At 47.4% G+C, this 15229-nt stretch overlaps 1 protein-coding gene across 9 annotated transcripts in view; it reads left to right on the top strand.

Annotated features, from left to right (window-relative positions):
• Positions 1–14072, top strand: part of LOC142010671 (low density lipoprotein receptor adapter protein 1-like) — a 104630-nt gene extending 90558 nt beyond the window's left edge. For 4 of the 9 annotated variants that reach the window (XM_074989091.1, XM_074989093.1, XM_074989090.1 and 1 more), the window contains one exon: positions 12084–14072. In XM_074989091.1, the coding sequence (XP_074845192.1) occupies positions 12084–12235 (152 nt within the window). In that variant the 3' untranslated portion in view covers positions 12236–14072. Of the gene's footprint in view, positions 1–11818; positions 11851–12083 lie in introns of all 9 variants that reach the window. The other 5 variants (XR_012644863.1, XM_074989092.1, XM_074989089.1 and 2 more) reach the window with 3 other exon arrangements.
• Positions 14073–15229: the final 1157 nt, after the last annotated feature.

Here is a 15229-nt window from a genome sequence, read left to right on the forward strand (position 1 = left end):
GGTCCCCTCCAGCCCTAGAATTCTATGATTCTAGCTAACAGGGAGTAATTCTTCGAGGGTCCCCATGGGTGCTTCACACTGGGTGCTCCACCTTAGGTGTGTCTGCACCACTGCACTCACGGGCGGAAGATTTTCTTAGCAGTACCCCTCAGCTGGCTGCCCGTGTGCACAGAGCACAGGCTGGAGATGCCTGTGACAGCTGCTGCGTATGCATGGGCAGCCTGTCATCTTCAGTTCTTCTCTTCTTGCTGCCAGCTCCAATCGCATTTTAGTTTCACTCCCTCAGACCTGAAAAACAAACAGACAAACAATCAATTAAGATAAGAAGAAGAGTCTTTAAATAAAAAGCAGTCAAGTAGCACTTTCAAGACTAGCACAATAGTTTATTAGGTGAGCTTTCATGGGACAGACCCACTTCTTCAGATCATAGCCAGACCAGAACAGACTCAATATTTAAGACACAGAGAACAAAAACAGTAAGCAAGGAGGACAAATCAGAAAAAGATAATCAAGGTGAGCAAATCAGAAAGTGGAGGGGTGGGGGGAAGATCAAGAATTAGATTGAGCCAAGTATGCAGACGAGCCCCTATAGTGACTCAGAAAGTTCCCATCACGATTTAAACCATGTGTTAATGTGCCGAATTTGAATATAAAAGCCAGCTCGGCCGCTTCTCTTTCCGGAACGGAAACGACAGAACATTCTGGAAAGAGAAGCGGCCAAGCTGGCTTTTATATTCAAATTCGGCACATTAACACATGGTTTAAATCGTGATGGGAACATTCTGAGTCACTACAGGGGCTCGTCTGCATACTTGGCTCAATCTAATTCTTGACCTTCCCCCCCACCCCTCCACTCTCTGATTTGCTCACCTTGATTATCTTTTTCTGATTTGTCCTCCTTGCTTACTGTTTTTGGTTCTCTGTGCCTTAAATATTGAGTCTGTTGTGGTCTGGCTATGGTCTGAAGAAGTGGGTCTGTCCCACGAAAGCTCACCTAATAAACTATTTTGCTAGTCTTTAAAGTGCTACTTGACTGCTTTTTTGTTTTGATAGTGTATAGACTAGCACGGCTTCCTCTCTGTTACTAGTCTTTAAATAGAGTCAGTAAACATCAAACAGACTTTGACAGCAAGGAGAGCTGCTGAAGCAGCTTCTCCTTTAACGGCCCCTGAAGTGCAGCCAGCCAGTTACTCATGCCGAGTTTCCCAGGCTTTAAGAAGTGCTCTGCCTGTGCAGTCTCAATTCCTCTTTCAGAGAGCCACTCTTGCTGTGTCCGGTGCTTGGGATACCAGCACAAACCTGAAGGCTGTCCTCACTGCAGGAGCCTTTCAGAACGATCCCGCAGAGCCAGAGGGCAGCAGCTCCACGTCTTGCTTATGGAGCAGGCTTTGGCTCCTGCAGAGCAATCAGATTCCCCCCTCAGGAGTAGCCCACAGGGGGTTGACAACACTGACAGGGCTCTGCCTCTCACAAGCCCTACAAAGAGGGGGAAATCCCCCAGAGGCATGAAAAGGTCATATGCCTCATCTGGCTCTGTGTCCCCGAGAGTGCAAGGGACCGCCTCAAAACACCATGCTGCCACCCTCCCTGTAGTTAAGGGGGCAGCCCAGGTGTCCTCACCCAAGAGGCGAGAGGAGAGGTCCAAACCCTCCTTACCTCAAGTGGTGAGACTCTTTGGCAGGCCATCGGCCTCAGCTCAGCAGACTTAAGTCGGTAATTGGCCAGAGCACATCTGCTTTCACTTCTCCAAAGCCTGCAGGGAGAAGCGCCGAGAAGACGGTACCGAGGAAGTGCGCCACAACTCTGTCAGCCACAACTGCCACTTCTCTCCTCTCGGTACCAACAGCTCAGGGGGCTCCGGTACCAATACCCCACCACCACCACCATTCCTGCCTTACACTTCTATGGAGGAGCTGTTTATTACCTCCACTCCAGGCACTCCTCTGCTAACTGAGAGCTCTTTACAGGCCCCAGGCTCTCCTATTCTGACACGCTAGCTACTGGTTTTTCTAGTTCCTCAGATTCAGAGGAAAACGTTCCTCCTCAGAAACAGAGAGGTAGCCATCTTAGTCTGTATTCCAGCAAAACAAAGCAGCAGAAATGTAGCACTTTAAAGACTAACACAATGATTTATTCGGAGATGAGCGTTCGTCGGACAGACCCATTTCTTCGATCAGATCAGATCAGAGGAGTAGGTCTGTCCCATGAGAGCTCATCACTGAATAAATAATTTTGTTAGTCTTTAAAGTGCTACATTTCTTCTCAGAAACATACACAGAGGCATCCTAACCTACCACAGCCACAACACTGGCAACAGCACTGGGTACCCCCACCTGCACTACCCAGCTGGCCATGTTGGGACCCATGGGGGGCATTCAGGCAACAGCCTTGGTCACAGACCCTACCACAACCATTCCTGGTGCCAAGGGGCAGACCCTGCACCAGCAAGCATACATCTACCAAGTCAAGGCTATCTGGGACCAAAGAACGTGCCTCACATTCAAGGGGGGAGAACCACTTGCCCTCTCTCCTTCCTTCACACCTGTCCTCTCTGTCTTCGACTGCCCACAGGGGGTTGAGAGCTCTGACAGGGCTCTGCCTCTGGCCAGCCCTACAAAGAGGGGGAAATCCCCCAGAGGCCTGAAGGGGTCATATGCCTCAAAACACTGTGCTGCCAACCTCCCTGCAGTTAAGGGGGCAGCCCAGGTGTCCTCACCTAAGAGGCGAGAGAAGGAGACGTCCAAACCCTCCTTATCTAAAGAGAGAGAGAGAAAAAAAAAGCCAGACTTGTACATGTAACAGACTGGCAATTCCAATTAATGAGGCTCTGCTAGAGCCAGCCAAACTCCTCTGGAATATCTCAGTCTCAATCTTGCCCGCCTCAAAGAGGCTAGAGCACATATACTTCATTGCCCCCTTGGGCGCAGAATTCCTTTTCTACCACCTGCACTACAACTCACTGATAGTGGAGTCAGTAAGTCGGGGAAAAGCAACACGATTACAGGATCAACTTTGGGGACAAAGACTGGAACAGGCTGAACACAATGGAAGAGTAAGCATACTCCTCAGCCAGGCTACAATTTCGAATTGCCTATTATATGGCCCTGCTAGCCAAGGCACTCATGAAAGGCTGTCTAATCGCAAAAACAGCCCTGCAATCTGTGTTAGACTCAGCAGATACTGCAGCCAGGTCCCCACCCTCTGCAGTAGTCATGAGGTGAGTGTCCGTCCTACAACTGTCTGGGTTCACCAAAGAGGTGAAAACCCAAAGAGGCCATGGTGGAAAACCTGCCCTTTGAGATGTCTCATCTCTTTGTCAAGAGTAATAATGAGACTTTACACTACATCACAGAATCAAGGGTAAACTTGTGTACTCTGGGCTTCATTCATCCACTTCAAAGTGCTGTCAAAACAGACAATGCAACTACAGATACAAGGCATAGGCTTTTAATAACAGGCAATTCAATAATAGGCGACACCAAAAGCAGTCTAGGGGGAGGCAATCTTCAACCCAGTCCCTGAGTCAGCAGGCCCCATTGCACCAAGTCATTTTGAAGCTTTGGTCGAGAGTTGGACAGCCCCCTTAGATCGTGGGTCCCAGATGGAGCCACACACCATCTTCGGCTCAAGGCTAGCAGCATTCTTCTCTGCATGGTGAACCATCACGAACGACCAGTGGGTCCTGGAGATTGTGCAGACAGGCTATGTGATCCCGTTTACCTCCATGCCCCAACCCCATTCCCCTTCTCTGTCCCTTTTCAGGGACCTCTCTCATGAGTTGCTGCTCCTGCAAGAGGCACAACGATTACTTCGGTTGGGGGCCATAGAAGCAGTACCCACCGAAAACAGAGGAATGGGACTGTATTCAAGGTACTTCCTCATGGAGAAGAAATCAGGGGGCTGGAGACCCACCTTAGATCTCAGATACCTGAACTGGCAGATTCTCTGTCAAAAATTCAAGATGGTAATGCTAGCCACTGCTCTCCCTGCTCTTCAGAGAGGGTCTGGTTGTCCACTCTCGACCTACAAGATGCATACTTCCATATATCCAGTCACCCAGCACACAGGATGTTCTCAGATTCACCATAGCAAATCACCATTACCAATACAGAGTGATTCCCTTTGGCCTATGTACAGCACCGAGGATCTTTTCAAAGGTCCTGGCAGTGGTCACTCCTTTCCTGAGAACAAAGGGAGTAACCATTTCTCCCTATCTATACGATTGCCTGATAAGGGTCAATCCCGAGCACAGAATGAGCAAGCAATGTCATTCACCAGGACTCTTTTCTCCAGCCTCTGCCTGTGCATGAACCTTCAAAAGTGCACCCTTGCAGCGGCCCCAAGACTCAGATTCATAGGGGCACTCCTACACTGCCAGACTGCTACAGCCTCACTTCCACCACACAGGCTGAAGGCGATACAAGACCTTGTCACCGGTCTGCAGCTTTCACCAAGTACCTGCCAGACAATGCTTATGCCTACCAAGTCACATGGCAGCAGTGATATCAATGGCGCCAAACGCACGTTTACGAATAAAACCCATGCAGGCATGATTCAGAGCGGTATTCGGGTCTCACCTACACCCGCTGAACAAGACACTGAGCATCCAAGCCAAGGTCAGGAGCTCCCTCACCTGGTGGATGCAACCGAGCAATACGTGCATCCCAGCAATATGTGCCTTTCCAGAGACCCCTCTCCTACATACATGATCACATTGGATGCCTCCCTCATGGGATGGGGTGCTCATCTCGGGGGCAAGTAGTCCAGGGTACATGATCCCCAAGCGAGCAACTGCAACGCATCAGTCTCATAGAGTGGAGAGCAGTTCAGTATGCGTGCATGCACTTCTCTGCCCAGATCTCCAACACTACAGTATGCATACTAATAGACAATCTGACAGCCATGCATTATATAAACAAGCAGGGTGGGGTACACTCGAAACAACTGTGCCAGGAAGCAGTACTACTCAGGGAGACCCTCTCAGTCGCATTTTCTCAAAAGACCATGAGTGGGAAATCAACAAGTCCTCCATCTGCCACGTTTTCCGCAAGTGAGGCTTCCCGATGATAGACCTGTTTGCCACAGCTGCCAACACTCTCTTCCCCCTATTTTGCTGCAGATTTGGATTAGGCTGCAGCTCTCTATGGGATGCATTCAACATCACATAGAATGCACCTTTAATGTATGTATTCCCACTGAGACCCCTCACTCAGAGGGTGATAGCCAACACAAGGTGGGATGGAGCTTGGATCATCCTCCTAGCACCCAGGTGGCCCGGACAAACCTGGTTCTTCAACCTGCTACTTTCTCCAGGCATCCTCCTCATCACTTCCCCTGTTCCGCCACTCCTCTCTCAGCAGAACAGCTCAGTTTGCCACCCAGCCATTGACTGTCTCCACCTGCATGTATAGTATCTGGTTGGCTGATGGACATGGAGCTCCTGTGCCCACCACAGGTTTGGATGATCCTGGAAATGAGCAGAAGACTGACAACAAGGAAGACATATTCTCAAAAGTGGCAGCATTTTATATCATGGTGCCAATCACAGTCATGTGACTCAATGCAATCAGGGGTTCCACAAATACTCACTCACCTGACCCACCTGCAACAAATGAACCTATCAATAAGTAACCCTCAGGGTCCACCTGACTGCCATATCAGTATGCCACCTGCCAATTCAGGACTGTTCAGTCTTTACTCACCCTTCAGTCAAACGATTCCTGAGGAGTCTTACCTGTTTCCCCCAATTAAGGACCCAGCACTGGCTTGTGACCTCAGTTTAGTTCTCACATCTCTCATGGGGAAACCCTTTGAACCATTGTCCACCTGCTCCCTGCTACATCTCTCCATGAATGTAGCTTTCCTTGTGGCAAAAACGGCAACACGCAGGGTAGAGAGATCAGCGTTCTCATGTCAGAACCTCCCTATGCAACCTTTTACAAAGACAAAGTGGTACTACGTACACACCCTGAGTTCCTCTTGAAAGTGCTCACCTTGTTCCGTTGTAAGGAGCTAGTCTACCTATCACTATTTTTCCCCAAAGCACACGCCAGTGATGAGCACAGGTAGCTGCATTCCCTGGATTTACGGCGAGCACTGTCCTTTTAGCTGCAAAGAACACAAGATTTCTGTAAGACAACTTGACTGTTCGTCTCCACGGCAGACAGGTAACGTGGCATGCCCATTTCCAAACAGAGACTCTCTAAGTGGATTTCCGGATGCACAAGACTTGCCTATGCTAACGCGAATAAACAACCTCCGGCAAATCTTCAGGCACATTCCACGCGGGCAATGGCTGCATCTACCACCTTTTGCCAGGGCGTATCTACAGAAGACACCTGCAGAGCAGCAACATGAGCCTCTGCACATACTTTTACACATCACTATACCATACAATCCTACTCTAACTCTCAAACCACGTTTGGCCACTCCATATTATTACCTGCCAACACACATCCTAAGTTCCCACCTCCAAACCTGCTCTGTAGTCACCTAAGGTGGAGCACCCACGGGGACCTTTAAAGAAGAAGGAGAAGTTACTCACCCTGTGCAGTAACTGAAGTTCTTCGAGATCGTTGTCCCCGTGGGTGCTCCACCACCCACCTACCTCACCTCTGCTTTGGATTTTTACCTAGGCATCAGGATCAGAGAAGAACAGAGGTGGCAGGCTGCCCATGCATGAGCAGTAGCTGTCACAGGCATCTCGCGCCTGTGCTCTGTGCACGCAGGCAGGCAGCTGGGGGACACTGCTAAGAAAATCTTGGGCCTGTGAGCACAGTGGTGTCGACACACCCAAGGTGGAGCACCCATGGGGACAACCATCTTGAAGAACTCCAGTTACTGCACAGAGTGAGTAACCTCTCCTTTCCTGTGGGGATTTAGAGGGGAGGTTTGAAGGGGACATTCTTTAACACTTCTTTTAAACTAAACTAAACCCTAACTTAACAAATCAGCAGTCATGTAGCACTTTAAAGACTAACAAAATAATTTATTGGGTGATGATTTTGTGGGTCTGTCCCACGAAAGCTGATCACCTAATAAATTATTTTGTTTGTCCTTAAAGTGCTACATGACTGCTGATTTGTTTTGTTAGAATACAGATGAACATGGGTACCTCTCTGTTATTAAAGCCTGATTTAATTGATTTAAATAAAAACCCTAACAAGAATCTAATTATATGTAGGAGAGAATGCAGGCAGAAGCCCAGCAGCAGAATGGGAATTATCCTGCTTATTTCATCCAATGGGTGTATATGATTACCTACTCTGTGAACAGGTGGCATATGTTCACATATGGTGCAAGGAGCTCCTCGCCCTCAGAGAACACGTATTGACTTTCAAGGCCAGGGTGGTTAAATTGGGGGAGCTAAGGGAGCCAGAGAGGGGCACAAATAAGGTTTTCCAGGACACCATAGAACAGTTCCACCTCCAGTCAGACAGCCTCTGTACAGTTAAGAAGGGCTGATGGCTCAGGGAAGGAGAGCATTCAGCTGGAGCAGTGGGATATAATTCCACAGTTGGGACCCTGCTTCCAAATGATGATGTGCTATCCTTGCACGCTGAGGATACCTCTCCATAGGAGGGAACTCCAGTCTGTTTGTAATGGGGGATTCGATCATTAGAAACAGATAGCTGGGTTTTTGATGACCAGAACAAGTGTATGATAACTTCCTTGCCTGGTGCAAGGGTTGTGGCTGTCTTGAGACATCTAGATAGACTTATGTGTAGTGCAAGGAAGGGGCCAGTGGTCATGGTGCCAATGACATAGGTACCTGTGACATAGGGAAGGATATGAGTGAGGTGTTGGAGGCCAAACTTAGGCTGCTAAGAAAGAGATTGAAGTCCAGGACTTCCAACAGTAGTTTTCTCTGAAGTGCATCCAGTTCTACACACAGGAACAGGTAGACAGGCAGAACTACAGAATAATGACAGGGAGAGAGCTATCAAAACAAAAAGCAGTCAAGTAGCACTTTAAAGACTAGCAAAATAGTTTATTAGGTGAGCCTTCGTGGGACAGACCCATTTCTTCAGACCATAGCCATACCAGAACAGACTCAATATTTCAGGCACAGAGAACCAAAAATGGTAAGCAAGGAGGACAAATCAGAAAAAGATAATCAAGATGAGCAAATCAGAGAGTGGAGGGGTGCGGGGGGGGAAGGTCAAGAATTAGACTGAGCCAAGTATGCAGATAAGCCCCTATAGTGACTCAGAAAGTTCCCATTGCGATTTAAACCATGTATTAATGTGCCGAATTTGAATATAAAAGCCAGCTCGGCTGCTTCCCTTTCCAGAACGGTGCGATAATTCTTCTTCAGTAACACACATACCTTGAGGTCATTGACAGAATGCCCCATTCCATTAAAATGTTGACTAACTGGTTTGTGGATCTGGAGTGTTTTGATGTCTGTTTTGTGCCCATTGACCCTTTGTCTAAGGGAGTTAGAAGTCTGTCCAATATACAAAGCATCTGGGCGTTGTTGGCACATGATGGCATATATGATGTTAGTAGAGGAGCATGAGAAAGTGCCCGTGATTGTGTGAGTAACCTGGTTAGGTCCAGTGATGGTATTTCCAGAGAAGATATGTGGACAAAGCTGGCAGTGGGCTTTGTTGCAGGGAAACATTCCAGGACTGATGTTTCTGGGGTATAGACTGTGGCTGTTAGTGAGGATCCTCATGAGGTTGGGAGGTTGTCTGTAGGACAGAATAGGCATGTCACCCAGGGCCTTCTGGAGTGTAGCATGCTGATTAAGCATAGGTTGTAGGTCTTTAATAATTCGTTGCAGTGGTCTGAGTTGGGGGCTGTAGGTGATGACCAGTGGTGTTGTTCTTGGCTTTTTTGGGCTGATCTTGGAGTAGCTGGTCTCTGGGTATTCTTCTGGCCCTGTCGATTTGTTTTTTTACTTCTTCGGGTGGGTAATTCAGGTTTATGAATATTTGGTAAAGTTCTTGTCGTTTTTGGTCTCTGTCAGTTGGATCAGAGCAAATGCGATTGTACCTAAGAGCTTGACTGTAAACAATGGATCTAGTCACATGTGCAGGATGGAAACTAGAAGGGTGTAGATAAGTATAGTGATCAGTAGGTTTTCGGTACAGTGTGGTACTGATCAGGTCATCCTTGATGAGTACTGTAGTGTCCAGGAAACATATCTCTTACATGTTGTAATCGAGGCATAAGTTGATGGTGGGGTGTAGATTGTTAAAGTCTCTGTGGAATTCTTCTAGAGCCTCTGTGCCATGGGTCCAAATCATAAAGAGAGATAGCTGTGTTAGTCTGTATTCTATTAAAACAAAAAAGCAGTCAAGTAGCACTTTAAAAGCTAACAAAATAATTTATTAGGTAATGAGCTTTCATGGAGCCAGATCCATTTCTTCAGATCATAGCCATACCAGAACAGACTCAATATATAAAGTCTGACCTCTGTAACTTTGTTCTCACCCACAATTATTTCTGATTTGGGGATAATTTATACCTCCAGATTAGTGGCATTGCTATGGGCACCTGCATGGCCCCACAATATGCTAATATATTTATGGCTGACTTGGAGCAACGATTCCTCAGCTTTCATCCCCTATTACCCCTCTTTTACTTAGGATACATCAGTGACATCTTTATCATTTGGACCCATGGTAAAGAGACTCTAGAAGAATTCCACAGAAGCTTTAACAATCTGCATCCCACCATCAGCTTATGCCTTGACCACTACACAAGAGGGATACATTTCCTGGACACTACAGTACAAATCAATGATGGCCTGATCAGTAGCACACTACCAGAAACCCACTGACCACTATACTTACCTACATGCTTCTAGCTTCCATCCTGCACACACAAGAAGAGCCATCGTTTACAATCAAGGCCTTAGGTACAATCGCATCTACTCTGATCCTGCTGACAGAGACTACGAGATCTCTACCAAACATTCATAAACTTGAATTACCTACCGGGAGAAGTAAAAAAACCAAATTGACAGGGCCAAACAAATACCCAGAAACCAACTACTTCAAGATAGGCCCAAAGAGCCAATAACAGAACACCACTGGTCATTGCCTACAGCCTCCAACTCAAACCACTGCAACACATCATTAAAGACGTACAGCCTATCCTAAATCAGGATGTCACACTCCAGAAGGCCCTAGGTGACAGGCCTGTTCTCTCCTGTAGACAGTCTCCCAACCTTATGAGGATTCTCACTAGCAACCACAGGCTATACCACAATAATACCAATCCTGGAACTTTTTCTTGCAACAAGCCTTGTTGCCAGCTTTGTCCACATACCTATTGTGGAGATACCATCACTGGACCTAACCACAGTAATTACAGAATCCTGGGCACATTCTCCTGTTCCTCAGCTAACATCATATGTGCCATCATGTGCCAACATTGCCCACGTGCCATGTATATAAGACAGACTGCAAACACTCTTTGACAAAGAATGAATGGACACAAAACAGACATCAAAAAACTCCTAACTCACAACCTGTCAGCCAGCACTTTAATGGAGTGGGCCATTCTGTTAATGACCTGAACGTCTGTGTTTTACTGAAAAGGAACTTTAACAGTCGTTTACAGAGGGAGTGCTCAGAAGTGTCATTTATATTCAAATTCAACACATTAACACGTGGTTTGAACTGGGACAGTAATTGCCCAACCTATTATAAAGATTCTCTGATATACTTTGTTTTATCTAACTCTTACTCTCCCCACCCCACGCCCCCCTCCTGCCACCCCTCTGCTCTTCTGATTTGCCAACCTTGATAACAATTTTTCTGATTTGTCAACCTTGATGATAATTTTTGGACCTCTGTGCTTTATATATTGAGTCTGTTCTGGTGTGGCTATGATCCGAAGAAGTGGGTCTGTTCCACGAAAGCTCATCACCGAATAAATTATTTTGTTAGTCTTTAAAGAGCCGCATGGCTGCTTTTTTGTTTTGGGCAGAACTGCAGAGTCTCAATGAGTGAATGATTCAATGGTGTAGGAACAAACCTCACTGCCAGCTTTGCTCGCATATCTACACCAGCAATATCATCACAGGACCTAACAGTGGCTCATCTGATCTCCCCTCTCTCTGGAAGAGAGAGTTGAGAGACTAGGATTTTTCAGTTTGGAAAAGAGATGGGATATAATAGAGGTGTATAAAATCATGACTTGTATGGAGAAAGTGAATAAGGAATGTTATTTACTTCTTCACATAACAGAAGAACAGGGGGTCACCCAGTAAAATTCACAGGCATCAGGTTTCAAACCAATAAAGGAAGTATTTCTTCACATAGTGCACAGTCAAACTGTGGCATTCCTTGGTTATTGTGAAAGCCGGAGTTATATTGGCATTCAAGTAGGTGTGTTCGTGAAGAATATGTGCAGCAGTGGCTTCTAGTTAAGATGGTCATGGATGCAGCACCATACTCTGGGCATGTTTCTATCCTTTGATTGCCAGAAACCAGGACTGGATGATGAGGATGGATCACTCAGTGGCTGCCTTTTCTGTTCATTTGCTCTGAAGCATTTGGCATTGGCCACTGTTTGAAGAAAGGATAGTGAGCTAGATGCACCATTCCTTTGACCTAGTGTGGTGCATCTTGCGGACAGAGATCTTTAGATACTGCTGATGAGATCTGATGGGGTCACAGCACAGGCAGATCAGCTGCACCTAGCAAGTTACTTTTTCATCTTAGCTGCCTTGGTGAGTGGATGGGGCGCCCCACAGTTATATAAACCTATGTATTTGTTGTGGCGCATGACAATGGTGGCCAGATCCCATTCCTGTCCTGTCTCACAAAAGAGTGTAACATGTTTTCTTGTTTGTTGCAAGCTGCACAGAGGAGGACACTCAAAACACAGCAGGTAAAGAGCTTTCTGTCATATTTCTTGGTCTCTGTGCTCCGACCTGAGTGTTCCCTGTAGTGACATGCTCCCAGGTGCAGCATGGTTACTGCCAGGGCAACGGCCTTGTCTTCGGGGGTACTCATAGGCCCAACCCAGAAGAGTCCTGCACATCCTGCCCAGTTTCTTCCCATGGCCCTGTTCTCCCAGTCTCTATCTAATACCTTTGGTGCTCATGCCACTTTGTGTTTCAGACTTTGTGTCTCCCACACCAGAAGGCAGCTCATCCATCATGTGCTTACCACAGAGTTGGACCCCATGTCGTGTGCCCCCAGAACAACAGGATGAATTGGGATGGGGTCACTGGAGACCAAGCACCCACTTGCCACAAGAGACCCTTCTCTAAGGTTTCCACAGGCTAACAAGGCTTTGTCAGTCTTCCGGTATTTATATATTACCATAATGCATTAACTAGTCAGAATCATCTCTGTGCCCGAGGCTCAGACCAGTTTGGCAACGAGCAGCGTCTTTTCCCCACTTTGTGCTGAGCCATTGGCTCGCCTCTCTTCCCTGTGCCTTTTTACTAACTGGCAGCTCCCTGCTTTGCTTGGCCAGGCAGGTTTCCTTGATTCTGTTGTGTGGTCATTTTGTGCTAGTACCAGTAAAGCTGCCATGCCAGTGACCTCTGAATTTCCCCAAATTAGGCTCAGCCTAAGGGGTCACAGGGCTGGCTTCCAACACCAGCAGGCCTACTCTGTACCTCCACCCAAGCCTCCAGAGACATCCTCTAGAGCAGTGTTTCTGAAACTTTTTGAGAGCACGGAACACCAAACAATAATATTTTTCTGTGGAACACCTAAGAAAATTTTCTTGCAAAAAAAAAAAAATTGCATCACAGTAAATAAAACCAAACAGCAACATATATAGCAATAACAAAATAAGTAATTTAATCAGGTATAGCAATGAAGAAGAAACATTGTGTTTGTTTTTAATAACAGAAAATATATACTCTCACTGCATTTTTCCAAACGCTCACGGCACACCTGCAAGATGTTCATGGAACACCAGTGTTCCATGGAACATAGTTGAAGAAACACTGCTCTAGAGGGTGGAAAGGAGTGCAGCATCCCTGGTTTGCCTACTCTTCATCCCATCAACAGATGCCAGTGAGGGTCAATCGGAATTCGTGGGTTGGAGCCCCAACAGCCCTGTGGGCCCCATAACAGCCCCTTGTGCTCCTTGTTGAACTGAGCTGGACTTGACCCCATGACAAAGGCACCGTTTGTTCCCGGGACTGCCTCAACAGGCAACTCAGTTAAGGCCTTTTCCCACTCTGCTATCTGGCTCTGGGGCAAAGCCGTGTTAGAGCTTTGGATTCACCCATGCTGATTAAATCCAGCGTGCTAGAAAACACATTAGCCAGCAAACCAGCTTGAGCATCACTTGGCCCTCAGCATGCACAGGGCAGTTGCATTCAATGGTGTGTTCCTGAGCACAACTGCCCCATGCATGTGGGCACTCACCTCTGTTAGCTGGGCATGAGTTCCAAAGCACATTGGGTGTGCGGTAGTGCTTGCTGCTGTTACCTGAGCATGAGTGGGAGCACTTGCCACATGTGGTAGGCTCACTGCTGTTAACTTGGCCTGCCTTTCCGGGCATCCGGAGTCCAGAGCATTGTTCAGTGCCTTGTTTTCCTCTGGCTTGCATGTCTTCTTGCTTCCTATGTTTGCTCTGTGTAGAAAATATCCATGACTGTTCTTTCCTGTCCCCGTAGCTGAATCATGGAAATGTGAACTGAAGGACTGTGAGGATACCCACTACAAGACCTCTGTCCTTACTGGCTCTCTCCTTGGGATAAGGGTCAGCAGATTACTGCTTCTTAGGGGAGTCATACATTTAAGGCCAGGAAGGAGTGCTCTGAACATCTGGTCTGATGTCCAGCCTAGGCAGGCCAGAGGGTGCTGCCCACAGATTCAGGCAGTGGAGGAAGGTAGTTGCTCTCTTATTTGTACTAATTTTACCCTGTGGCTAGTAGTCCTAAAGAACCCATTTCTTTTAGCCCACAGAGGACACAAAACCATGAGCCCTGCTTGCTTCCATTGTGTCTGTGGGGTGGATGTCCCCACACCTATGATGCCTGAAGCCCTCACATCCTTTTTCTATAGATTCACTGTCATGCACTGAAATAATTGATTTTTAAATGAAAATGTAACCTTTGTAGAATGCAATAAAATGATTTTTAACATTGTAAACTTGACTATCTTTTTGGTCTCTGCTGTAAATTTCCCAGGTCCCTATGAGCTTTGGGAGGGTAAGGAGGCCAGTGGCTCTTCATGCCCCTTGCTGCCAGCTTGGTTTGGTTTTTAAATCTTCAGCGCTGGCTCTTGTCAGGAATCTGCCTCCCCTGCTGCCTGAGCAAGGGTGATACCTTCAATAGATGACGGGATGGCACCCTATGACAAAGACAAGCAAGGAGCCTGCGAGGTAGCAGGAAAAGATCCCTGCCCTCAAGCATACCACTAGTCATTGGCTCGCTGAAGTGCTGCTTAGAAGTGGCAGGTTACCCTCTCTTCTTCTGTGTGATTTGTCCACCCCAGGTCCATGAGAGTGCTTAGGAAAGTATACCCCACAAGCCTGGGTCTAAATTCCCAGTCCCAGAGAGGCAAGTGATCCCTACCAGCAGGTGTTTCAGGAGGCAGTGGGATGCACTGATTCCATCCCTCACACTTTTCTCAGTAAGTGAGGTCCCTTCAGGAACACAAGCTAATGCCCATCCATTTTCACTTGGCATCACCTGGTGTATATGGCCCTTTGTTCCCAGCAGGTGAGTGTAAGCCCTTCCATCCTCTCTGCCAGCACTGCAACATTCCTGTCCCAACACACCAGTGGGACAGCCCTGCTCCTGGCTCAGGAGCACAGCCTGCAGAGATTTCTCTGTGCTCTGGATCCTGCATCATGTCTCTTTCTCCCATTTTCCAGGCTCCATCTTGAGAGAGAAAGGCCTTTGCACCATTGAACTATTGTTCTGTCAAGTGCACATGGTCTGGCAGCCCAGCCAGTGCCAGGGAGTGGCAAAAACAGAGGGGTGATTCTACAAGGCTCACTAGAGCAGTGGGACCATTAGTGAAGGGGGCAATGGATGAATCACCTCCCCAATAGCGACACTGTCACAAACCTGGCAGCAGCTTCCGGTAGGGACCCAGCCTGGGCTGATGTTGTGCAAGTTCCTTGGGAGCTGTGAGATAGGATGGCACAGAAATGCTGTGCTATCTAGGAATCTCCAGCACCCTTTGATCTGGCAAATGAGGGAGAACAGCAGTGGATGGGGTGCTAGCTTCTTGTTTGGGTATGCACTAGTGAGTGCATAGAACAGGACAGAATGCTGGAAGCGGGAGAGATC

This window comes from Carettochelys insculpta, chromosome 3 (genome assembly GCF_033958435.1).
Source record: "Carettochelys insculpta isolate YL-2023 chromosome 3, ASM3395843v1, whole genome shotgun sequence".
Lineage (NCBI taxonomy): Eukaryota > Metazoa > Chordata > Testudines > Carettochelyidae > Carettochelys > Carettochelys insculpta.